The 24,644-nt window shown below is 40.5% G+C and overlaps 2 protein-coding genes across 7 annotated transcripts; one reads left to right on the forward strand and one right to left on the reverse strand.

Annotated features, from left to right (window-relative positions):
- Window positions 1-217: 217 nt before the first annotated feature.
- Window positions 218-6,969, forward strand: smim29 (small integral membrane protein 29). Its single transcript, XM_035909186.2, has 5 exons — window positions 218-313; window positions 793-1,092; window positions 1,250-1,275; window positions 1,405-1,510; window positions 2,727-6,969. The coding sequence occupies exons 2-5, from the start codon at window positions 985-987 to the stop codon at window positions 2,793-2,795; spliced, it is 309 nt and encodes a 102-aa protein (XP_035765079.1). The 5' UTR covers window positions 218-313; window positions 793-984; the 3' UTR covers window positions 2,796-6,969.
- hmga1a (high mobility group AT-hook 1a) lies at window positions 5,221-11,593 on the reverse strand. 6 transcript variants are annotated; one of them, XR_004843728.2, is made up of 7 exons: window positions 11,467-11,593; window positions 10,325-10,443; window positions 9,340-9,420; window positions 8,219-8,275; window positions 7,104-7,371; window positions 6,695-6,729; window positions 5,221-6,404 (listed from the first exon to the last, which is right to left on the reverse strand). XR_004843728.2 is itself a non-coding variant. In XM_006794247.3 (5 exons), exons 2-5 carry the CDS (start codon window positions 10,421-10,423, stop codon window positions 7,312-7,314), a joined length of 297 nt encoding a protein of 98 aa, XP_006794310.1. In that variant the 5' UTR covers window positions 10,424-10,443; window positions 11,467-11,593; the 3' UTR covers window positions 6,978-7,311. The 6 variants fall into 6 exon arrangements, 1 of the variants encoding a protein (XP_006794310.1); XR_004843731.2 differs by having other exon boundaries at window positions 5,221-6,729; window positions 10,340-10,443; XR_004843727.2 differs by having other exon boundaries at window positions 5,221-6,729.
- Window positions 11,594-24,644: the final 13,051 nt, after the last annotated feature.

Genomic DNA, 24,644 nt, shown 5'->3' on the forward strand with positions numbered 1-24,644 from the left:
ACCTTTGGGATGTGGTTGAACCAGAGATTCATATCATCCATGTGAACCAAACTCTATGAGGAATGTTTCCAGCAACTAGCTGACACTCTACCAAGAAGGAAAAAAAAAAACGAAATAAATTTTAAAAAACAAAAAACGGATTTTAAAAAAGCTGATAATGAGGAACATTTTTGAGACGTGATTTCTGACGTCATCAATACGCTTTTATTGTGAAGGATTCTGCCTGCCTGGATCTGCTGCTGCTAGCGGAAGTGAAGCTTCTGCGAAGCACAACACAGCATTAACTGAAAAGAGAGGCTATGCACAATACACAGTGAGTACGGTTTATTCGATTATGTCAGAATTTTAAAAAGATCGCTTTGGCGTGTAAGAAATCAGCCTAGTCTCGTTTGTATCGCTGTACAACCTATCGTGTAACGGTGCAGCTAACGGTAGGTACCTTCGGCTGGGTCTCTAACGGCTCCATAGAAGTGAGGAAGTTAATTAAACGAGTGTTAAATTATATTTTAGCCTGATTTACTAGAACAGGGAACACTGCCTGCCTTAGTTAATTGGCACTTTGGCAAACGCACAGAATACTGAGCAGGGGAATAGTGGCTTGCTAACAAGACATTCAGTGTTTATGTTGTGTGTAATTGTCCCACTGAGTGTTTGAAACGTCTATTTCATTTACCACAACGAGTTTACTGCATGTTTTTTTGTTTTTCCAACCAAGTAACTCATCTGCCATTGTATGAACTCACAGTTTCTTTGGCTAACCGTGCAAATTCTTTCCTTTCCCCGTGTCCTCAGATTTGTAGCTGATTAGGGAGGTCAGTGATACCATGTGGAAGTCACATGAGCGACGAGGATGAGGCAGAAACAACAAGGGGGCAGCTTGAGGAGTGATCCGCTGCACAGTGACTGCAACAGGGAGGGTGTCTGCTGCTCGTAAAGGCCTTGCACAAGCAGCCCCCTGTGTCCCCTTATCGCTTAACATTTACAATGAACAGTACTACTCAGTCCCCTGCCACCATAGATGGGAATGTGGCTGTCAGCTATGTGCTGGTGCCATTTTTCCTCATAACCTTTGCTGGGATAATTGCAGCTGTGGTAAGTGGTTTGAACACATGGCATAGGATGATCTATGTCAAGTTGAGCCATTGTGTTATGAAGCAGTCCTACATCTTATTAACTTAAAAGTCAAGTGTGAATTGAGATCCAAGCGTACACACAGCAGATGTAACATCTTTCATTTTGTCCATTTCAGATAATGTATATTCGTAGGAAAAGGAGGTAGGATTAAAATTTATCCATCAACATCATTGAACAGTTTTTTTTTTCTTGTTTTTGCTTTTTTTTTTTTTTTTTTTACCTTTATACCTTCACTGAATCAATAATGTGTTTATTTTCTTGGTCCCTCAGAGTTGACAGACTGCGTCATCAGCTATTACCAGTGTACACGTACGATCCTTCAGAGGAGATTAATGAAGCCGAACAAGAAATGTTGTGGAAAGAAGAGGACACAAGGGTAAGGCACATCAGTTTTTACAGTTTTGGATTCTTTACTTGGAAGTGCAAGTGGTAAAGCTTGCCGTTTTTATGCGACTCTTTCAGTATTGCTCCCATTGGAAGACATGGATTCTTGTGCCAAGCATGTTTAAAAGTTGCACAACCACGTTTTCTAAGAAAGGCAGAGTGAAAACATTCTCTTAATACTGTTTGGTATACTGTCTAATTATATTGGTTGCGAAATTTTCTTTAGCGTGCACCAGTTCCTCTACTGATTGGTCAGTTCCTCTATTGCATTCAGTTATAGATAGAAGTAGAGTAGAAAGGATGATAGTATTAGTAGTAGAACGAGTTTAGCCAGTTGTAATTTTATGGGAATATGGTCGTCAAATGACTCATAGTTATTAATATCTGACCTGAAATCTGCTCCATATAAATTAAACAATCTGGTTTAGTAATATCTGAAAAATCCTTAAATCCCTAGTCTTTTTTTCCCCTGACAAGTATGCATGTCTTTTCCCAACACAGAATTTTAACATCAGCTTATTTTTCAGAAAACAAAATGACAATCCTTCTCATTTTTCTCAGTCTGCCAGTAAAAAGCACTTTATTTTGAGCCGAGTCGTGCACTGAATCCTGAGGCTCACTAGATGGCGATGTTCACTTTGTCCAAAAAGTTTGTCAAAATGTTTTACTTCTTATTTGTCAAGTCAAGGTGGGGTTGTATAGATGGGAAAGGGACAAATGTGAGCAGTGCTTGAAAAAGCCCTTAATGGGTCAGTTTGCCCAAATTACAAAAAAAAAAAGCCATGGAAAAAGTTCAGGTTTTGTTTGCCTGCGTTTTAGTGATGAATGTGTCCTTGTTGTCTTTAATCCAATACAGGGAGAGCAAATTAAATTTCAGTTAACCCTGAAAGTCCTGTTATGGAAGATATTCCACGGTTGTGCGACAAGAAAAGACATCGGGCTTTTACTGCACGAATCGAGCTTGGTTTACCTCTGCTGTGGAAGTTTGACATACAGGAATTTTATAATCTCGTTATATGAAACTGAGACTACTGTCAAATCATCATAGCTTGGTATAATTTGGTTTGAGTGCGAAAGTTTTGTTTAATTCAAAGCAGGTTTTCAGGTCCTCTCATGAGAAGAGATTTCACACTTGAGTAAACGTTTTTGCTCTTTCAAATAACTTTATTAAGCTGTATGCTTTTTTTTTCTTTTTTTTTTTCCTTTAGATTGTACAAAGTTGGGCGTCAAGTTATCAACAGCAACACCCTCTTCTGACCAAAGACGTCAATGCATGATGTTGGTAAACCCTGACATTGAGCACTGCGGGGTGTGACGACAAACCTGCAACCACAGAGATCAGTAATTTTTATCGTGATGTACAAACAATCGTGTACAATACTTCTTGGCTTTTATTTGCTTCCTTTTACTGTCGTCTCTGAGCACATCGGTGACGATGAGCATTTTCCTGTGTTCTCTTTTATGTACACTTTGACGTTGAACTTCTGATGCCGATCCTGTGTGCCTAACAGTCTCAGTACCTTAAGATTATTTATTTGAAATTATTTATTTAAACCTGTTTTTATTGAAAAATTCAGTGACATGACTCAAAGTTTCAAAGGTACAGGTACCTGTAGATTTTTAATCTGTTGTTTACATTTGCTATGTTGTTGTGGGCGACGTGTGGCAAGCTGTTATGTTCCTGTGGGTTGCAGTGAGCATTCGTACTAGCTGTGCTCTTCGTGGCACGAATGTGCTGTACCCTTTAAAAATCAGCAGTTCTGCTGCGAGAGGAATTGTGATCATTGCCTGTGCTGGTGATTTTAAACGAGTTGTGTGCAGTGCATTAGAAAAACAAATCATCCTCTGATAAAATGACTAGTGTAGCGTTCAACAGTTACATTGTTGCAAAACTCTCAGAAAGACTTTTAAACATGAAAGCCTCATTGCTGAAAAATAAAATTAGCAGCTAAGATCAAGCTGCTAAATTTGATTTCAGTTTCATTTTCAGTGAAATGATTGAACAGCTCGCTTTAGTTTTACTTTGCTTAAAGAATCTAACTCATGCCTGGAGATTCATGTCTCTTTGTGGTTTAGCCAAATCCTGTGACTCTTATCAATGGCATGAAAAGCCAGATAGTGGAAGTAAATAACACCAAACTCTCATCCCTAAAATGAGCTCTGACTAGCTCTCAAAATATGTCCTGTCTACAAGGCATGGCACCAACAAATTTGCCTCCAGCTGAAGAATCTGTTCAGATGAATGCCATAAGTCTGACTGTTTTAAGCACTCAGGAAGTCTTGCTCTTTTTTTTCTTTACGAGTCATAACCTCCCCGGTTCCTTTTTTGCCTTGCATTTGTGAATGTAAACGAAGAACAATTGAACTGTTTAACTGCCCTCAGATGGGGGAAACATTACTCAGTCCAACAGCTAATGTATTGTACTGAGCATGTAATGCTCAAACATGTCATGTTATCAGTTATGACATCTAAAAGTGTGGGCGGCATGGTGGTGCATAACAAGCAAGAAAGTTCTGGGTTTAAACCTTTCTGTGTGGCATTTGTTTTCCCACTGTGCTTTATCCACAGTGTCAGAAGAAAATCCACACTCCAGGGCTGGCTCTGGGTGTGACTGTTGCTGGTTGTCTCAGCGCTAGTCCTTGCTTCCACCTGTCCGGGGAGTGCCCTACCTCTCCGTGGGTTGGGCTCCAGCCCCACCCTGACCCTCTACAGCTGTGGTTCTCAAAGTTTGGCTTACCATTTGGTGGTCTGTCATAGCGGTGCACAAAAAGATGTGGGAGCATTTCTATTAAATTGCAACACATTTAGCTGTAGTTATCATAGATGAATGAGTCTTATTAACACTGACAAATACAGATAGTGTAAGGAAATGTAACATCCACCTCAGTAATTGTTAAAGCCCAGCAAAGCACACACACAAAAAAGCAAATGCCAACATGAACCACTATTTGCTGAACAGGCACTTTAAAGTGTGGATTTTTCCTGGGTAGTCCACTTACACTGGCTCCCTAAACTTTGAGAACCCAGCTCTGCATTCTGGGATGGCCAACTAGTTATTATACCCAGAGGTGCTTACGTATCAGCCTAATTGTGTTTCTATTCTATGCATTGTCTAGAGTTTTTCAGCTTTTGTGAAGAATCTTATGAAATGAGCCATTCATCTTTAAAATTGTATCCACTGTTGACTTAGATTTGCACAGGTGACACACCAGAGGGGTTCAACTTTGAAGTTCAACATTGCAAGGCTTTCTTGACAAAACCTAAAACCCCTGTCAGATAAAATGGGTAATGGTGTTTTTCAACTGTTCAGGCAGGTTTTCTGCTTCAGCTTCTGCGAGCGCTCACATAAGAGTTTCATTATGTGATTGATCCCTATGAGCCCAGCAGCTCTAGACATTATCAAGCAGTGGTGCACTCTCAGTGTGACTGCTTATTTCTCACATGTAGTACACCCCTCTGGTAAACTTTGCATGAAAGGCTGTGCATTCAGGTGATGTTTGATGACATGGACTGATGCAAATGTAATTTTGGGAACATTGTAACAATCTTTCTCCTTTTAGAATGTACATCCATTGGTTCAAGAGACTTGGTAAGGTAGTTGAAACGCTGGAAATATAATTTACTTTTGTAGATAGTTGCAATGCATCATTGTAGCCTGCATGAGCTGCACAGCAGAGTGCAATAATATGAACAAGTGACAAAGAAAATTCTCTTTATTGACCATTTTCTGATACAAATTGTTGTAGGGCACCATAGAAATATAGACATTGTACATTTATATACGTGTACATTAAAAAGAATGATCCCATCCTATTGAGTTTACAGTATATAAATCAACGGATGACTGACGTTACTATGTAAAATGACATGATATCAAGACTAGGAAGTTGATAGAGGACATGAAATGACCGTTGTATGAGTATGGTGAGGATGGCTACGTGTGGCAGTGGTAGACACACGGTGGCCAACGGAACATGGAAAAAGCGCCCAGTCCATCACAAACATTTGTCCATGAAAATCTGAACTAACATTTCAGTGCACCAGAAGATTTTTTTCTTAAAAGGATAAAAACACACTTGCTAATCTACCACAGTCAGCGAACACAGTCGTCAAGCTGACAGGTCTCCCTGACTTGCTTCACACATTTACAAAAACAAAAACCTGTCTGCAAGCTCCGGTTATGAATGAGCCAAGAAGTGTTGGTGTCGTCACACAATCACATGCTCGACCTCTTGGATTTCTCATTACAGTCAGGAGAGGAAAAAAAAAAAAAATACAAACATTGTCAACTCATGCCAGAGGTTACATTAAAAAAAAAAAAAGGAAAAAAAAAGAAAACCAGTTGCAATAAATGGTAAAATAAGCCGTTTGAGTGAGGTATGAAATTCCAGGCATTGTCTTGCCTGTTTGCAGTTTTCCGGGTTTCGTAACTGAGGTTGTAGCAGCTTAGGTGTGTGGAAAAACCCAGTTAAGTGGACTGTGACTGTGGGTTCCCTGACACTTAGAAATACACAAAAGTTTTCTTTAACCATAGCAGACGGCATACAACACACATCTTCAAAAGACTAAGGAAAAAGTTTCTTTTTATTATTACCATACTAAGTGATGACAGGAGGACCAAGCTAGGCGAAGCAGTGAGATCTAGATGGAATGAGGGGAAAAAAAATAAAATAATACAGCCCTGTTGGATAGTAGTGCCACCAACTATCCTGTGTTACAATCAAACTCCTTGTCCGATCAATTGCAGTTTGCCTTATAAGTGATTGAGAGTGAGGGCTTGGAAAACTGAGGACCATGTGAGGACAAAGACGCCAAATGTAACAGCATTTGTAAAAGCTCCCTGAAGAAACGACACTGATGACTTTAAGCCTAGAACTCTGCCAACCTTAAAAAAACACACATACGAAAGAGTTTTATTATAACATGAGAAGCAGCACACGTGTTTTAAAATGTAACCCGAAGGAACAAAAACAAAACAAAACAGTAAGTCAGATCGAGTCTAATGATACACTTTTACATCTCTCCACTATACGCAGAGAACTGAGAAGAAAGTCTGAGAAGCATCACTAAAATCTAAACTGTCCTACAGGAAGAGGGCTAAAGATGGTTCTCCTCTAATCGGGTGGGTGAAGTCAGTTATGCAGATTAGGAAAAGATACTTCTACCATCAGTTACCTATTCTCATCCTAAATGCTGAAGCTCAACTCCATCTAGAATACAATGCAAAGGATAGGTTAACCACTTCACACAAACACTCAAAACCAAAAAAGAAAAACTTTGAAGAAAAAAAAAAAAAAAAAAAAAAAAGCAAGTATAGGTAAAATTCACCTTTGTCCAGTACAAAACACGGAGAAAAATCTATATGCCCTACCATCTCAGATGCGGGTACAACAAATAAGTAACATTAAGCAGAGAAAACATCCTACAAACCATCTTTAGGGGGGGGGGGGGGGGGGGGAGGAAAAAAAAAAAAAAAAAAAAAAAAAAAGAAAAAGGAGGAAATGTCCAGGCTCCTTGGAGAACACCTTTTTGTCCAGTATAAAAGACTTGTAATAACATGACATGTAGAGAAACGGGCTGTTACCTTTCATGTAATTCTTAGATCTATGCTTGAGCAAGTCCATCGTTCTATCCAGTGCTGTTGCATGATATATGTACTGTGTTAACCCTCCTTTGGCAAAAGGGGGCTTTGTCGTGAACAGTGGTCATGTGGTGGCACTGGCATTGGAGATACAGCCCAGTTCTGGTTAACAGTAAGTCAGTATGTTGAGTGAGGTAGCATGCGTTGTGAATTACTGGTCCTCTTCCTCTTCCTCCTCAGATGATTCCTGGGATGCTTTTTCTTCCTTTTCCTGCAGGGGAGAAAAAAAAAAAAAAGGAAGGGGGGCTGTTAAGTTATGCCTTGACCACACCCACAAGGAAAATGCCTAAAGCACCATCAGTGTTCAACGACAATAGCTGCCTGTGATTCATGCCTCAACGCGACTGTTTTTACTTTAATAACCCCCAAGTACCAACAAGAAAGAGACTAAATGTTATTATAAATCTCTGATAAACCACTGTGGCATGAAGAACACCCAAGGGAAGAGTGAGCCATCTGTAGTGAAAAATGATTCATACACACAGCGGTGAGTCACAATGAGGCATCCTGCTTTTTGCCCTCTTGCCTTTCCTGCTCACACTTACTGCTGCCCAAGATGTCCATTCATAAAAATGAGGAGCCTAGTTAGGAGGGTAACTGTGGGTCATTCCTTTCTGTGACTAATGCAATCCAGACGAGTACGCCCTAACCACTCATGCACATGACACAATGTTACTACAAGACCGCAGTTTCTTCTCGATTAAAACATGCTGCTTTGACCGGCTGTATGTAGTTGGGCGACTCATTTTGAAGCTCCTAAAAGTAAATATCCTGCGGTCAACATCTGGTTAAAAAAAAAAACAAAACAGAAAACCTTTAAAGACATTTGCCATTTTAAAACTACTCAATAAAGAGTGGCTGACCATGCAACTCTGAATGAACACAAGACCCCAAAATAGCCAATGAGTAAAAAAAAAAAAAAAAAGACCAAGGAACAAGGCAGGCAAGAGAATTAGGAAAATGCAATTTCACCCTGCAGGCAGTCATACCGAGCATAATTCAATTGGGAGAGGAACAGCTTAACTGATGTGAACACTTGTTTGTCCATGGGATCTTACCTCCTTCTTAGGTCTTCCCCTGCGTTTTCCCCCTGCAGATGGGGCTGCCGTTGCCTTCTGTGAGAGAAAACGGAACAAGGTCAAGAGAGCTCCAAGTGGGCTCTAACATTTTGTTGTGATCCTCAAGGTCACTGACCTGCTGATCTGCTAAAACTTCTGAGGTTGTTTTCTTTTTTTTTTTTTTTTGGGGGGGGGGGGGGGGGGGGGGGGGCTCAAAAAGCAATGGTGTAAACAATATTTCCTAGAGCTCTGCATCTAGCTGCCTGTAGATGGCGGTAAGGCCTCTAAAATGAGACAGATGGAAAGGGGGCATTGGGTTCATTGGCTATTATCTGGAAGGCCGACAGGAACTGCACACAGGGCACTCCAGTTCGCTGGCCACCTGGTCTGAGGCTCAGAGACAGCTGGTGAAACTGAGCGGAGACACAAACCCTCTGCAGCTCGGCCCTCGCTACTAAACCTATATCAAAACATGTATGCGCAACTTCCTCTCCCTCCGCCTTTCCCATACATAGCAGTGAAGACTGAGCGCAGGGAGAACCGGAGGGTTGGGGCGGGGGAGAAAAATCAGTTGTTGCTATGGTAACGACAGGCAGAGAAGAACTAGGGCTGTGTGTTGGGTGGGGGCGGAGGGGTGCTTAGTGTCAGCTTGGAAACAGTCTTGCGGCCTCTGCACCTGCACCACACTTTGCATGACAAGCTGCAGGAAGCTGGAGGACAGGAAGTAGAGGGTGAGCATCACCAACAAGAAAAAAAGAAAAAGAAAGTGTGAGGCAGTAAACCAAGGTCTTTACAATGGGGAAGCCTAGCCAAGCTATTTCTGACACCACGAGGGGGAAGCAGCCAGATTACAGCCAACAAATATATCTCAAGTAACAGCAGGACATCCTTTTACAAGGAGGAGGTTAGCTACCGTTAAAATGTTCATCAACCAAAAGGAATCTGGGGTTTGGAGAAAAAGACAAAGCACTTGCAAGAAACAAATTTACAACAAATGCCACGCTAATGCCGACTGCCCATCTTGGAATTGCACCTATTCCGGATCAGGATGTGCGCTCGTTGCTGCTGAACTCACTATCTGTCACTATGTGAAAACACGTCTGCAGACTGCATTGACTTACTTTGCCCTTGCCGGTTGTCTTGTTTTTGCTGCCCTTCGGCCGTCCTCTGGGCCTCTTTGGAGTAGGGGACCCACTTGGTTCCTGGCAATCACAATCAAGACAAAGTTAGGTTAGTATAAAACATCTGGACAATATTTTAGGAACATAAGCTCTTAAAAATCTGGCTTATATTACAAGATCGAGGTTTTCAAATCAAAATATAGACATACAAAAAAACAAAACAAAGCTCTCTGAGGTAAAGACAGTGCAACTTATGTGCATTAAATGCTAAAAAGGTTGCCATGGTCCAGCAGAAACAAGTTCACAAATAACAGATGTGTCATTAAGGGAAATATGCAACAGTAAGCACTTAGGGGATTACCGTCATAAGCAAAAAAGCAAGATACATTCAGGTTGAGGTGAGTTATCTTATTCATGTGTGGTTGTAAGCTTCGTCATGGCTGACGCGCCTCCTGTTGCATTTCTGCTGTGTTTACAACCGCAGCTCATAGCAACAGAGCAATTGAATAGTAAAAACACAGCAGGCTGAGTGACAGGTATATGAGCCACTGTGCGCTTTGACTCTGCCATGTCATCCATTACATGGGGAGCAGAGGTGGGTCGTAGGGGGTTAAATCTGGTTTAAAGGCTTTAGGTTACAGGTTGCTTACAAACCAGTGAGACATGTGGCAAGTTTGTTGTTCTTCCCTTACAGTGATAAGGAAGGGGCAAATGGTCACAAGGGCATGCTGCAGCCATTTCAGGAGTCTTAATTTCATTGAGGGATATGAATGAGAAGCTCAGTTGCAATAATATCTACCTGAGCATCAGCTGCAGCAGACCTGAGTTAAAGGGTTTAAAAAAAAATCTGCTCCCATCTTTTTAATAATATTAAATACATCCTTATTGTAATTTCTGGCATGCAATAATAATAACAACAACAATAATAAAAAATACAACAGCACACTTTTTCCAATAAATAGAAGAACAGAATGGGACTACTTACGTCAGAGGTTTTTACCTGCGGCTGCTTACGGGGTCTTCCACGCCCTCTCTTCTCTGTGGCTTCCTTCTCTTTCGGTGAGACTGTCCCCTTGTCGCTCATGTTTGCGTAGCTTTTCAGACCTAAAGACATAAATCACACCGGTCACTCTTGCAGCAAGGGGAGGCGTCGAGTTCACACACAGAAAAATACACGGGCTATTAAACTCAGTGACCGCAACAGCAAACAAAAAAGAAAAAAAAAAAGGGGGCGGCCTACCCACACACCGGTAACGCGTTTAACTCAATTAATCCGCGCTTATTTCCAGGTCTATTTCTGTCACAACCGTGCTCCATTACACAGCCGACGGTGCCACACAAACACTGGATTGGGATCAAACTGGCTTGCAGGGTACAGCCGGGACTCAGTAAGCGATCGGAGGCCGAGCAAACCTGCAAGATACTACTGAACCCGGCGCTCCCCTGCCTCCACGACCATGTTTAGAGGCCCGTTTGCTGTAGTTGTTGTAGCCAACAATCGGGCCTGCGCATGACACTCGCAGCATGTCTGCACGCCGGGGCTACGAAGAGATATCCCCCCTCCTCCTCCTCCTCCGCCGCCGACACACATGCACATACACACAATAGCTGGTGTGTGCTCGTCTGGATTTGCAGGGTAAAGCCCTAGCCTGCATGGCGGCACCCATTTTTCTGAGTGCTATAGAAAATGCAAGCAGAGCTCATTTGCGGGAACGAGAGCCCGGGCCGGAGCAACAAAAGACGGCTTCACATCTAAAGCATGCAGCGTCCTCTCGCCAGAGATCCCTCTCTGTAAAAATGCATTTAGGCGGTTGTAGCTTGCAAACTTTAGCTTGCCTTTCGACGTCCGTTTCTTGTGCACTCACCTTTATCGCTCGGTAGCAACCTCTGCTCTATATTTAAGACGAAATGTTTCCTTTAAGCCTAGCTGGTTGTACCCGGTTAAAAAGCCTCGCTCTGATCTATAGGCTACAGCTTTTATTCGTCAGACAACACACAGCCCGCCCCTTTAAAATCCCAGCTCATGCCGCTTTAAAAACAGTTATGAATTAAAATGAGAGCGGGTCAATATATATACTTTTTTAAAAATATATATATTTTTTTAAATAATAAAATAATAAAAATTACCAGCAGGATGAGAAGTTTACTCCAGCGACGTCCTATAAATAGCGCACGTGCTCGTCTTGTCTCCTACAGATAAAGGAAAAAGGCGCCAGCCAGGAGGAGTTTTGGGGCAATTTAAAGAGCCGCCCTCATGGGAGCTGGAACATTGGAGGGCGGAGATATAAGTGGGCCACCAACAGTACTACTAGCAGCCCAACCCCCCACCCACTTACGGATCCCTTTAATTCTCCAGGTTCAATCACAAAATATAAAAACATATTTTTAAGTGACGGGATATACTTTTAGGAACCAAGGAAAGAATGACTACTTACTGTATTTATATTGTCTCATACTACATTAACTTAACCAACACATACCACAGTCTCCACAATAAAATTGTGAATGAACTATGACCTTCTCCAATGTAAACACAAGCTGCCTTTGAGCTCGGGAATGATTTACATCCTTTACTCAGGTAAAACACGACTCCAGTAATGCATTAAAATGAAAAGTTAAATATTTACTAAATGAATAATAAATGAACAGTAATGCGTTTGTTTAACATCAAAATTAATATCATCATAATATAGTGGAAAAAAAATGTACAAAATTGTCTCTGTATTGCAGAATATAATATAAAATAATTCAGTTCTGGTTTTAGATCTTAGGTACAGTACTACGCTGATCTTCTATGTGTTTTAAAGTTTGTAATATCAATGTAATGCATGTAAATAGTTCACCTGCATAAACCTCTGTGCAAATAACAATGTAAAACATGGGTGTGATGCTGTGATCCTGGTACAGTTTCTTATGTTTCAGAAATGCCTCTATCTGTTGAGACAACATTTTATGTTAAAATAAAGAGATTAATAAATTAAAATTTAAATATGCTCTTTGATGTATCATATTTAAATTTAAATTTATTAATCTCTTTATCTTTTTATATTTTCTTTTTAACTGAGTCCATTCTTTAGTCTTTCCAAGCTATTTCACCTTGTTATCTGCTTTTACTTTGTTGAGCTGAGTTTTTTTATTAGCTAATTTCCATATTTTTAAATTTAAATAAAAGTATGTCTTTGTCTTAATTTTTCCTTCATCTTAAATGTTTAATGGTTAATAATATAGTATAGGGCTGTGTTTTGTGCCGTTTACCATGACAAAAAACACCCCACTAAAAACGACTTTTAATTTTATTAAGCATTTGGGGTTTATTTGTATTTTATTTTTTCAAAAGAAAATTCCAACATTTGGATATTATTTTTAATATTTTACTGATGGCTTTATCTTAATGATAAAAAATAATATTAGCCACATTAAAAAACCCCACAAAATATTGCTTTCATGTTATTCACTCATTTTCCCTATGATATCACTGTAGCGTTGCGTTGTACCTGTTGAGAACAGGCAGTAGCTGTCGCTGTATTTCAGCAAACGTTAATCTGAGTTCAAGGCCACTCCGTTATCCCATCCTGACAATATGCCACCATAGAGGAGTTCCATGAGTAAGCGCATGCAAGAACCATAAAACTCCCTTACTGCTACTGCTGGCTCTTTTATTCTTATAGTTAAATATGTCGACCTTTCATGTTGCTCCGGTGAAATGGACAAACATCTGATGTTGATTGCATGGGTGTGGAGAATGCGGATAAAACAACCTAGGCTTCCAGTAGGTAGTAGGCAACAGTAGCCCACTTTCGCACAGGGGGTTCTCCTGTAAATGAGCTACTCATGTGGAGTTGATGGGTCTGCTACTATCCAATTGAAAACAGATTTCTGAGAATGCAGTGGGACCTTAAAGTGCTTGTAAGGGGACCTTTCGCCGCCTTCTCTGTGTATTCCACCTCTCTGTTTGTTAGGTCATGGCAGATCTCAAATAACTTACAGCAAACGCACATATCAAATGACTCAGACTCCAAAGGCTTTGTTATCAGCGGAGAGCACATGCATGTCAATATACTGTACATATATGACGAGGAGAGTGGGAGTTTGGTGAATAGGGCACTGGATAGAGCATGAATGGAGAGCGCTTTTCTCAATGAGTCCAATGTTCTGCTCAGCATGTGCTTGCCTTGCATGCCACCCCCTTCCCTCTCAATTTCTCAGTCTATTCACTTCCTTCGTATCTACTTCAGGCCCATCCCCCACAAATCTCTGGCATACCCACCCTTCAGTATGTGGATGGAGACAGGGAAATAGGTTCTCTCTCTCTCTCTCTCTCTCTCTCTCTCTCTCTGCGTGTGTGTGAGTGTGTGTGTGTGTGTGTGTGTAGAATGCTGTCACTCTCACCACTGGCACCACCTGGAGACCAATTTAGGGAGTGGATATTGTGACTGATTAGTAATGGTGAATAGCAAATGATTGCTTTACCTTTATATTTAGCTGAGATGTAAAATAGTTGGATTTTAAAACCGGGAGGGGGGGGGGGGGAGAGAGAGACTAACAAAACAAAAAAAACAAAACAAAACATGTGTGCCTTTGCAACTTGTAGCCTGTAAAGACAAAATTAAAAAGGCTTTTGGGTGTGATAGCATCAACCTGCCAGGTATCCTCTATGTCTTTGGTGCACCTTTACTGACCCGTCTCATGATAATTTAAACCCTCTTAAACATAAACCCTTACTAAACATAAACCGCTATCTATCTATCTATCTATCTATCTATCTATCTATCTATCTATCTATCTATCTATCTATCTATCTATCTATCTATCTATCTATCTATCTATCTATCCATCCATCCATCCATCCATCCATCCATCCATCCATCCATCCATCGGAAATCTGTTTGTTAAGCCACTTAACGCTCACCTATAAATCATTCAAGCATAAAAACATCATCTAACTCAAGGGATGAACCAATTTTAAATTGTATCTTCATACACTTTATTATAGCATCCTGTTGCAAATGCCAAAAATTAAAATGTTAAAAATACCAGAAATAGCATTTTTACACCAACAAGGTGCTACTAAATAAACACCTGACATATCGCAACATAAACCTCAAAGAAATTAAGGAAACTGCACAAGTAGAGGATAAAACAAGTACCAGGTCTACAAAACTGTTTACAGCAGATGAACAGTATCCAAAAGTCATTTCCAGAAGAAATAAGAAAATAAATCCTGCAGAATGGCTGTCAAGAGGTTGTTCTTAAGGAAGGGAAATGGGAATCAACCAGCCTAAAAATTAGCAGTAACAGGTCTCATGGCGCAATGAACCTAAGTTTGAAAAGTCTGATTCAAATAATTATCAATATTTAGAGAGGACGAGAGGAGAGATGTACAATAGTGACTGCTTACAGTGATCTTTAAAACATGGTAGAGGCTCTGTCATGGTTTGCGCTGCACTTAAACCTGTGGTGTTTTACATCTTGTCAAAATTGGTGGAATTATAAATGTAGAAAAATGTCATTATATCTTTCATTCACCATCCAATAGAGCTTACTTTTTCAGCATGACATTGATCCCAAACACACTGTCAATGCAGTAAAAGCATACCTGGCTAGAAAAACACACAGCTGAACCCTATCAGTTATGTGGCGATCGTGGCTCAAGAGTTGGGAGTTTGCCTTGTAATCGGAAGGTTGCCGGTTTGAGCTCCGGCTTGGACAGTCTCGGCTGTTGTGTCCTTGGGCAAGACACTTCACCCGTTGCCGTTGCCTACTGGTGGTGGTCACACTGGGCCATCACCAGTGTGTGAATGTGTGTGTGAATGGGTGGATGACTGGATGTGTAAAGCGCTTTGGGGTCCTTAGGGACTAGTAAAGCGCTATATAAATACAGGCCATTTACCATGGACTGACCTCCCCAGAGGCCTGAATTACTGAAGCAGTCTGGGATCATCTTGACAGAGAACACAACAAAAGGCAGGCAACATCCAAAGAAGAGCTTTGAATGTCCTTCAGGAAGCTGGGAGAACTATGGCTGAAGACTACTTAAAGAAATCACAAAAAGGCTTGTCAGGCTCTATTGAATGATAAAAGTGGTCATACCAAATATTGACACTCGCACTCATACAAACTCCGTTTTTGCCTAATAAATTCTGATGTATTCCCATTTACGTTTGCATGTTTAAATGAAGTGCTGCACGTGTTTAATATTTTCCCAAAAAATATAATAAATGAGGGGCACTTAAGACTTTGCACAACATTTTCTATTAATTAAATACGTTATGATGTGCATCTGAAAAAAAAAACCATGCGAAAATTTCTGCAATGCGTTTATTCATTAAAAACTAGTATTTCCAGGCATTAATACAACTTTATCTATCTATTTGTTTTTTTTTTGTTTTTTTTTAAATTTGCGTGCATTCAGGGATTCCCTGGATGAATAAATAAATAGTTAGGGCAAAGCTGTAATAAGAATTCATCTTTCTACAAAACTATCATCTTAGCAAATCTAATTTGTTTCCTTGTGTATTTTTTAGGAATTAAACAGGTTTAAACCATATTTCAGTGTCAGCACATCGCATAACGTGGAGCATAAGTGTATCTGATGATCCCCAGAAGCCGGAATGACTAGAAGGAGATCACAAAACAAACTTGGAGCCAGCTTGAATTTCAGCACTAATTGAATCTTGGAAGAGACAAACACTTCCACATCAGACGCCCTCTTCAGAGACGTCTGCTTGCTTGTGAACTCTGCAGCAGAGTTTAAGTAGACAGAATCCTATTGACCCTTGGAGGGTGGGGGTTGGGGGTCTTGGCCCACTTTGGCATGCTCACCCCGCCCCCACCCCATGTCCTCCTGCCCCCGCACCCCCTTTTTCTCCTATAGCTCATCTGTCTTCCCCTTCGGCACGCTCTCTAGCTCATTCTAGCAATCCATTTTTAGGCGCTTTGTAAACCACAAGTGATCCAGCCAAACCAACTAACAGATGTGGACAAAACATCCTATTCCTGCCTGTGCCTGGGTTTCCCCCGCTTGTGCTGCTGTTGGCCCTGGATGAGCCTGAACATGACTAACACACATACACACACGCCACTCACATCCTCCCTCTCATTCCCCAAAGAAGAGATGAAGGGGGCAAAAAAAAAAAAAAAAGGACAGGAGCAGGAGAGAGAAAATCCACCGGGAGGGGAAAAGGAAAAGGCTAGGTGGGCGGAGAATATGTGTGTGGGTGTGTTTCTACGAGGGAGCGGATGGAGGTTAGTGGGCGGAGGGTCGGGGGCCGCTCAGTCCGCTCATGAGTAGTATCTGACTCACACAAACAGACGGAAGTAGTGCGTGCTGCTTGTTTAGTGAACACAGCCCTGTGTTAATGTGATCCTCCTATATGGAAATCATAATAGGAGTTCTTACACTACCTTATTTCACCTCCTTTAGTCGGTCACTGACTCAGCGCTCCACTTTCGCTTTCAAATGGTTTCAATTCCACATCCTGAGATGGACACGGGCGGATCAGTCATACTGTGACTCAAACGTTTGACATTTTTTAATGCCATATTTGAAACTTCCTTTGGCAGCCTTGGTACGTTTATAAGTCACTTTTTTTTATGTGTTATATTTATTTTTTATTTGTCATTCCATGGGAATCAACAGCTTGGAAAAAACCTGCAAATCCGCCCGGTTTTTCTTTATAAAGTTCCTGAAGTTGGTTGACTCACACCCAGTCTACCTAATCATAGCATATAAATACATACTATACCTAAAGCGGACCATACAAAACACTCAAAGCAAGCATTAACTGGGTTTTATTATTTTAACTTAAAAATTTATTCAACCCTAAAGGCAATTTTTTTTTTTTTTTTTTTTTTTATCTCCCGGAGCCAGAGGGAGGCAAGAGGACAGGGTCAGCTTCAGAGCAGCCCCCTGACAGCTACCAGCAGTTATGTGCTGAGAGATTTTTTAAAACATAATAATAAGGTGAGTGCTTTTAAATCTAGACTATACCTGCACCACCCTTCCATAGTTCGTTATCGAGTCCCCTCATATGAAAGACATGAGTGTTTTTGAGCATCTGCAATATGAGTCACCAAAATATGTCGCCAACAGGGGGCAGATTTTTTTGGTTTACAAACTGAGGCAACAACGTGTGACATCCTTGAGAACTGACACCATCTTGTGGTGATACTTATACATTATGTGCGCTTTTATGTTCAATATTAAAACTTTTTTTTAAAATTTAAAATGCGTCTCACTGTGTAAGATAAAGTTTTTATTAGAAAATGCCCAACCCCTCCTCCCCTTCACCTTTTTTTCCCACAACTATTCACCACGAAGGAGAGTGTTGCTGTGTTGTTAATTCACTCCAAGACTTCTCAGTGATAAAACACTCCTCTGCTTTTCATGACAAGTCTCCCGGTAGCCGAGCACTTTAATTATCATGCCCAGCAGGGGGTAGTCTTACCCTGAAAATACTTTAGCCTTGACTTCATCGATTCCTCTCCTGAATCTAATAGGTAGCAGGTTTGTTGCCACTAAGGAATTAACAAGCTGCAGCAAACCTGCATCTGTCTGGAATTTATTCTGACAATATGTTCCCTAGATTGTCCTCCACATCAGCAGCTGCAGACATTTGCTGAAAACTGAAGGGGCTGGCAATATTAAAGCAGTTTTGCAGGTTGCTCCCATTTCTTCATCAAGTTTTGTGAAATAATGAATCCACGGTTTGGATTGTGGTTCAAAGCCTGCCCTCTAGACATGACAATCAGGTGCAGCAGAATGAGGTTACTGCTTAATTCAGCTGACCCTCATCAGGTTTAAATTCAACTAGAGTAGAGAAGGCAAAGGAGGTCTGTCACTCTGACAGATGAGCATATGTTCAGAGAGGTTGGAAGGAGTAATAGATGAGAGTCACCTTGGTGATGGTGCATCTGGATTTTCAGAATTCACGCTACCCCTCTCTGTCTTACCTGATTGATCAAAAGGGAAAAGGGCCCGCCTGCCCATTTTCGGGCCTGTCACATCCCTGCATGGTAGCTGCAGTCCCCAGAGAAAGCATCTGGCTCTGGCTACATCTTTGCTGGTTACTTATAGAAGCGATCTGTGCCGAGTTTTATTGCCGTTTTTTTTTATTTCCACAGGGAAAAGAGAGCAGATTCTCTTGGCAGAGTGCTGATGTGATGATCGCAACAACAAATAAGCGCCAAGCTTTACAGTCGAGGATAAAAGGTTTACAAACTCCTCTGTAAAACAGGTGGTAGGCTCAGCTGCAGAGCTGAGTCACTTTAACATTTGTCTTATTGATTGCTTTTTGACTGACAATCCCACAGCAGGTAAATTAGAACGTGGGTATTTTTCTGTCAAGTAGATTAAACAGAATTAGTATGTGCAAACACTGTCCAGACAGTGACATTTTAAAAATATCACCAACGTATCTAGAGGAAAGGAATTTTTTAGACTTTTCTTGTTTTTTACACAGTCTACACACTATAATTACATTAAGATTAGTAGCCCAGATATTACGTTTTTTTCCCCCATTTCAATTACTTAAAAGAAACAAAAACACAAAACTCAAAATGAAGGCAGCAGTGAAGTGAGATAAACTCCAAAAACTCACTACACTTTCCATCATTCACTAATGAAAGCATTAGAGTTGATTTTTTTTTCCAGTAGCACAGAATAAAACTGTACAAATAAATCAAATTTCATGTATAAAATAAGCCCTCCTTTAAATATCACCCCTGTAACAAAGTTGAACTCTCTAAAAAAGAATAAATGTCAGTGTAGCATTTTTTGACATTAACTTGACGCCCACAAGCCCCGCAGACCAGTTACTAACACCGGTCAGTAATTCCATTGTGTTGGTGGCAGCTCACCAACCCTCAAGCTTCTAGCCTCAAGCATAAATAAGAAGAAGGCTACAGAGGTCTGGTAAACTCACATCTTTCCAACGCCGCACGCTCTAACTTTAGCTTTCTGTCTGAACTGTGATCCTCTGGAGTGCCCACAAAAGGCAAACATTTTCACATACCCAGTAATAGTCACCCCAAACCTGTGAATAGACTTTGATGTCTTAAATACCCCTTTAACTATATGATGCATTCATTTGGTAAATAACACATCAGTTTCTTTGTTCTTGCTCTGTGTCTAGACAGGTTAGAAAAAAGACAGGCTAGGTAAGCCGATTGTGCTTGGAGCCTGCAATCCAGCTGTTGTAGCTGGGAAGTCCCATAGTGGTGTCTGGAGTAATATCAGTTGACAGATCCCTTCACTGACACCAGGATGTCCGTCTATGGCCCTGACCACATCACAGTGTTCAGTATCCTGTGTAAGCAGGTGTCAGATTGCTGCCTATTGATGAATGATTAGAGTTGCTGAAGATGGACTGTGGTGCTGCCACCCGCAGGGGTCTAGGCGAGACGGATGAGTCCATTTGTAATGCAGAGGGGGCCCCACAGCTGCATTAACTATTAAAGTGTGGTTATCTCAGGGTAATGGTACGCCAACAGCACTGAAACAAACTGTAGCGAGAGAAAGTATAATTCTAATGTTGATATATGAGCCCTTGCTTCTGTATTATGTGCTCTATTCTCTAGTCTGCAGTCTAGATTGGGACAATATGAATGAAACAGCAATAGCCTGCCATTTAATGAACGTCTGGTTAATATACGCTTGATACCATAAGAAAAGTAATTGTATATTAACCCTCTCAGGCTCAAATTAAGTTTTTGGTGCTAATGCACAAAAGAATACCTGCAGAGGTACTTCTGAGTAAAAAAACCTCATAAAATATGTATGTGGGGTAATCAGGTTGTTAGCTTTTAACTGTTGCAAATCTGCAACGCCTGCCTTGAGAGGGTTAAATGTTCATCTAAGGTAATGTTCAAACTTTAAATTCTAAATTGGGTTAAAATAAATTTAATCCACACTGTTTTTATTTATTAATCGACTTATAAGGACAGCTTTGTCTTAGCCACACACTCACTTTGCCCTGTGACATTAAAGGACCTCAGACAAAATAGTGTAAAACAACCTTAGCACAGTTGCTTGGCATCACAACAAGCCTGAAATGATGTAGTTACCACTGGTCTGCCACACAGCACGGCCAGTAAATGAAAGAAAGACCCATGAAGCAGAGAGGCCAAATGACTTCACCTTTAGCTGCCTCTGGTGTTTGTCTTTACTTGTAAACAGGCACTGGGAGGAAGTTCACTCGTTAAACTTTCTACACATGGTCAATATCTTTATCTGTTTCCTGATCCAGCTGGTAGAAGTCTTGAATAGCAGTAAAGAGGGAGAAATTGATTCCACTGTACCTTTCCTCCTCTCATTTTGTCACCCTGAAGTCCATCTTGTGAATGTGCCCTCAGAGTCGATTGGCCTGAGGGATGGAGGAGCACTGGGAGTAGCTGGGTAAAGGAGTGAGCCATCTATCCTTGGTACCGAGAAGGGGGAGGAGGGGACATGGTGTCGTTCCACCTGCCTGCTGAATAAATCATCGCTTAGGCCATTCTGCAGCTGCAGTCCAATTAACCAAAGGGGACCCTGTGAATGCAGTTAGGTGGTATGATTAATTACACAGTACTGACAATACATACCATAGTTCACAATATCCCAAAGGGCAAACACTGAAGATGGCTTTACTTTGCAGATTTTAGCATGCCTTTGAAGCATTGCTCCCTTTGGATGTACACTAACATTATTGGAAGTTTTTTTTTTTTTTTATCATACCTACAGTAACTAATTATGCCTCTATCTGGTACCTTTGAACGTGGAAACAAACAGGCAAACACATGTACACAATCATAAAACTGAAGCCACTCCAGTAATCTTAAACCAGCTTCAAAGCCAAGCAAACAAGCAAGCAAACATTTTTCGCTGTTAGAAGGCAAGGCTTTCTGGCATACTAATTTAAGGTGCCATTAGTTCCTTTTACATGGCTTATGACACAGCTTCAGTTCTTACTACTTCAGCTCATTTAAATGGTGCCTTTAATTTAACATAAAAAGTCAAAGAAGAAGGTGGAAGAGAAAGGTTAATGGGACTGACACAAAGGGCAGACAGCAGAAGAAGTCTAGCCTTAAGTGTCACATCCTGCTTGCATCACAGCCCATACAAGGAACCAATTAGGCCTGGTCAGTAATTAAGAGAAGTCCGGTAGCATGGCTCTGGTCTTAGCTTTCTGGAGGATTAAAGCCTTCTCCAAGACAACTGCTCGTAATGGCCTCGATCCTTCTATCAATGATCCGCTCACACGCTGACGTTTGACTGCTGCCACATCAAACAGAAAGGTCACAGAGGATGTAACAAATGAAAACAGAGGAAAGACGAGACAAGGACGTAATTGCAGGAGACTTTGGTCAATGGGAGAAAGACCGCTCAGCCATTGTTTACTTTTAACAAAGCTGATGTTGCAGCACAAGCACACACCATCCCGCTCTTTCTATTTCCAGCGTGCGTGGCTTGTTTCAGCAGAGCAAAAGAAAGAAGTTAAACATGGACTTGACATTTACAGCCAACGTCTGTTTAAAGGTTACATTCAGTTTCAAATGAAAACTTATGCAAGATCTCTGCTTACTGAGTATATTAGAAATGCAGCATTTGTATGTGGGTTTGAATATGTTCTGTTATTGAATAAATAACTTAGTATTCTATATTAACTGTGAATCAAAATATCTTAAAGCTGTCATTAGTGATGACAAGCTGGCAACTGCACCACACCTTAGCTTCTTTTAGCCCGTTCTTTTCAGTTTAAAACGCAGTTCTTCAGTTCATTCTCACCACTCTCATCTAAAACCATTTCCAACATCAACATGCGGCTGCTCCCAGCAGCCCAGTATTCAGCAGCTAAAGTTCAGCAGTTGGAGGAGTTGTACACCACCACAGTGGATTTTAAATCAAGCAATAGAGATGTAACTCAAGTGCAAACCTTTAGTTGAGGTTTATAATACATTCATACTCACAATTAGAGTGAAAGGACTTGGAACTAAGGGCATACCTTTTATCTGCTTAATTTACCATGAAATAATTAAAAAACTAGCATCACCTGGCTTTAAAAGCATTTATCAGTCAATTGTCCAAAAAAATGGGTGTAAAAATGGGGGCTATGTATAAAAATGTCTGTAATTCCTGAACCAGTAATGTAAGACTTTTATTAGAGCATCTGAATTAAAGCTGAAAATATGCACTTTGTGGTGGCGAATAGAGGCAAAAACTACCAAACTGTGTCACTGTCCAAAAACGTGTGGATGTAACTGCACAATATAGTGGCAGCAAAATCTCTTTAGAGACTAGTAGTTCTGTTCAGGATCTAGACAAACCCAAACAATGTATTTATTTTCAAAGTATACTGAGTGAAGCACTTTGATAAAAGAACGGTCTGTTGGCTATTTGAATTTTTAACTTGTTGTAGATGATTCGTTTTAAAAACTGTAAATGGTAAGAAACTCTGTTCTGTGTTTCAAGAAAAGAGTATATTGAGCAGCTAAAAGCCAGCTACACTGAAACATATCATGAATGCACAAATGAAATCTGCTGTGAATACATATTAACTGGATGATGCTGAAGCTGGATTTATTTTTTAGCGTTTGCTTTTATTGCCGAAGACAAGCTGGAGAACACTGTAATGTATCCGAGCTTGTATTTCCACCACACAAAAGAACAGATGCACTAATTAGCGTTTGAAATCACACACTTGCCTGAAAAACAAACAGACACACACACACACGCATCAATAAAATTTATCAAAAATATCAAGGCCTATGTTGATCTGAGAGTCTTATGAAGCATTTTATAGAAAAATAAAAGGGGCCTAACAAATTAATAAATTTTTAAATGCGACCAAATTGTAAACAAATAGATACGTCAACATTCAAGTCTTTTACTAATTAATTTTCATGAATAAAGAACACCACAATCACCATTGCCTTAATATTATAAAATTAATAAATACATTTTTATATTCTGTATTTAAAACTGTTTGAGATGGCAGTACATTGGAAATGGAAACAGCAACAACAACAACATAAAAAGCACTTGCACATGTCCAAAGAGTAGTTTTTGTGCTTCCAGTATTTCATACATTTATGCCATCTTGCATCTTGAAAAGACACACACCCGATCTCAGACGATAGTTGATCTGCAGTCAGATTCCTTTTCTGTTGATACTGGCTTTTAGTTATGTATAGGAATAAATATTTTAATGTGTAAATATCTTACAGGTGCACCTCTTTGGTCTCACACAGTTTGAAGATTTATTTCCAGTACACAAACACATTTCTAGCTGTTTTAATCCGCACAGAAGCCGCTGAGGTAACAACACAAACTGAGTTATCCTCAACACTGCAACACTAAAGGCGGTTTAGTTTTGATGGACTGGTGAGGCAAATCAGTAGCAAAAGCAATTAAGATAAGCTGGAACGCTCACTGTACTTTTTGAGTGTTCAAACCAAGCCATAACTCCATTTAATTTTTTTCTTTGTGACCACGAGGGTCCGTCTTTATGGGCTAGTCCATGCAAATGCTACTGCACTTAAATTTGCATTCCGACAGTAGCTAAATCTTCGTGTATTTTGCTAATATAACCTCAAAGGCTTGTTTTGTCTCTTCTCTAGCTGGCTATTGATAATCCTGTTGAATAAACATCATTTCCACGTGTACATATTTTTGTGGCTTCTTCTTAACAATTCCGCTCCCACACGATATAGGTTCATCTGCAATAAAATGCATTGTACTTGTGCTCTGACTGCAGCTGCTTCTGGGGATTAAAACCAAACATGACTTATCCTGCACACTGTGATTGTAAAGGCTGTTTGGTGGCTTTTTCCAGATAGCGTGTCTCAACGTATAACAATGACTCTTGGCTGCAGCTGCAAACATTTCTCTGAATTGGATTACATTCTCACAATACATGGTAGGCCACATTCTCATCCTAGATAAACTGTGGCAATGGATAGAGGAGGGGATGGAAAAAGCACATCTCCGAGGGCAGAAGTAATTCCTTTTAGCATAAAATGGAAAGTTCAGGAAATCACACTTTATGATTTTATGTTAAAAACAGAGTATAGAATGAATTAACTAAAGAACTAGTTTGATATTTACCACCCTTGGCAGTGTGGATGGTATTTTTTTTCACCTTGTGAGTGTGCGTGTGTGTGTATGTAGTCATGGTAAGTGACAATTGGGAATTTGACTTCTTTGGCTGGTGTTCATGTGTGTGTCTGTCTATAGTTCTCCAAAGGTTGATTCTGTTCATCTGGACGTAGCGTTTTCAGTGGGAGGAACATTTCGTCACTCATCCAAGTGACTTCTTCAGTCTCAGCTG

The sequence above is a fragment of the Neolamprologus brichardi genome, chromosome 20, assembly GCF_056152115.1.
Source record: "Neolamprologus brichardi isolate AB-2024 chromosome 20, ASM5615211v1, whole genome shotgun sequence".
In the NCBI taxonomy this organism is placed as follows: Eukaryota; Metazoa; Chordata; class Actinopteri; order Cichliformes; family Cichlidae; genus Neolamprologus; species Neolamprologus brichardi.

Bases quoted from the DNA above. Each gene is read 5' to 3' on its own strand.
- smim29 (XM_035909186.2), top strand. From the start codon at position 985: ATGAACAGTACTACTCAGTCCCCTGCCACCATAGATGGGAATGTGGCT. The intron at 1,093-1,249 runs GTAAGTGGTTTG...TGTCCATTTCAG, and splicing joins CTGGGATAATTGCAGCTGTG to ATAATGTATATTCGTAGGAA. The intron at 1,511-2,726 runs GTAAGGCACATC...TTTTTCCTTTAG, and splicing joins GGAAAGAAGAGGACACAAGG to ATTGTACAAAGTTGGGCGTC.
- hmga1a (XM_006794247.3), bottom strand. From the start codon at position 10,423: ATGAGCGACAAGGGGACAGTCTCACCGAAAGAGAAGGAAGCCACAGAG. The intron at 9,421-10,324 runs GTAAGTAGTCCC...TGTGATTGCCAG, and splicing joins CGCAGGTAAAAACCTCTGAC to GAACCAAGTGGGTCCCCTAC. The intron at 7,372-8,218 runs GTAAGATCCCAT...TCTCCCCTGCAG, and splicing joins GGGGAAGACCTAAGAAGGAG to GAAAAGGAAGAAAAAGCATC.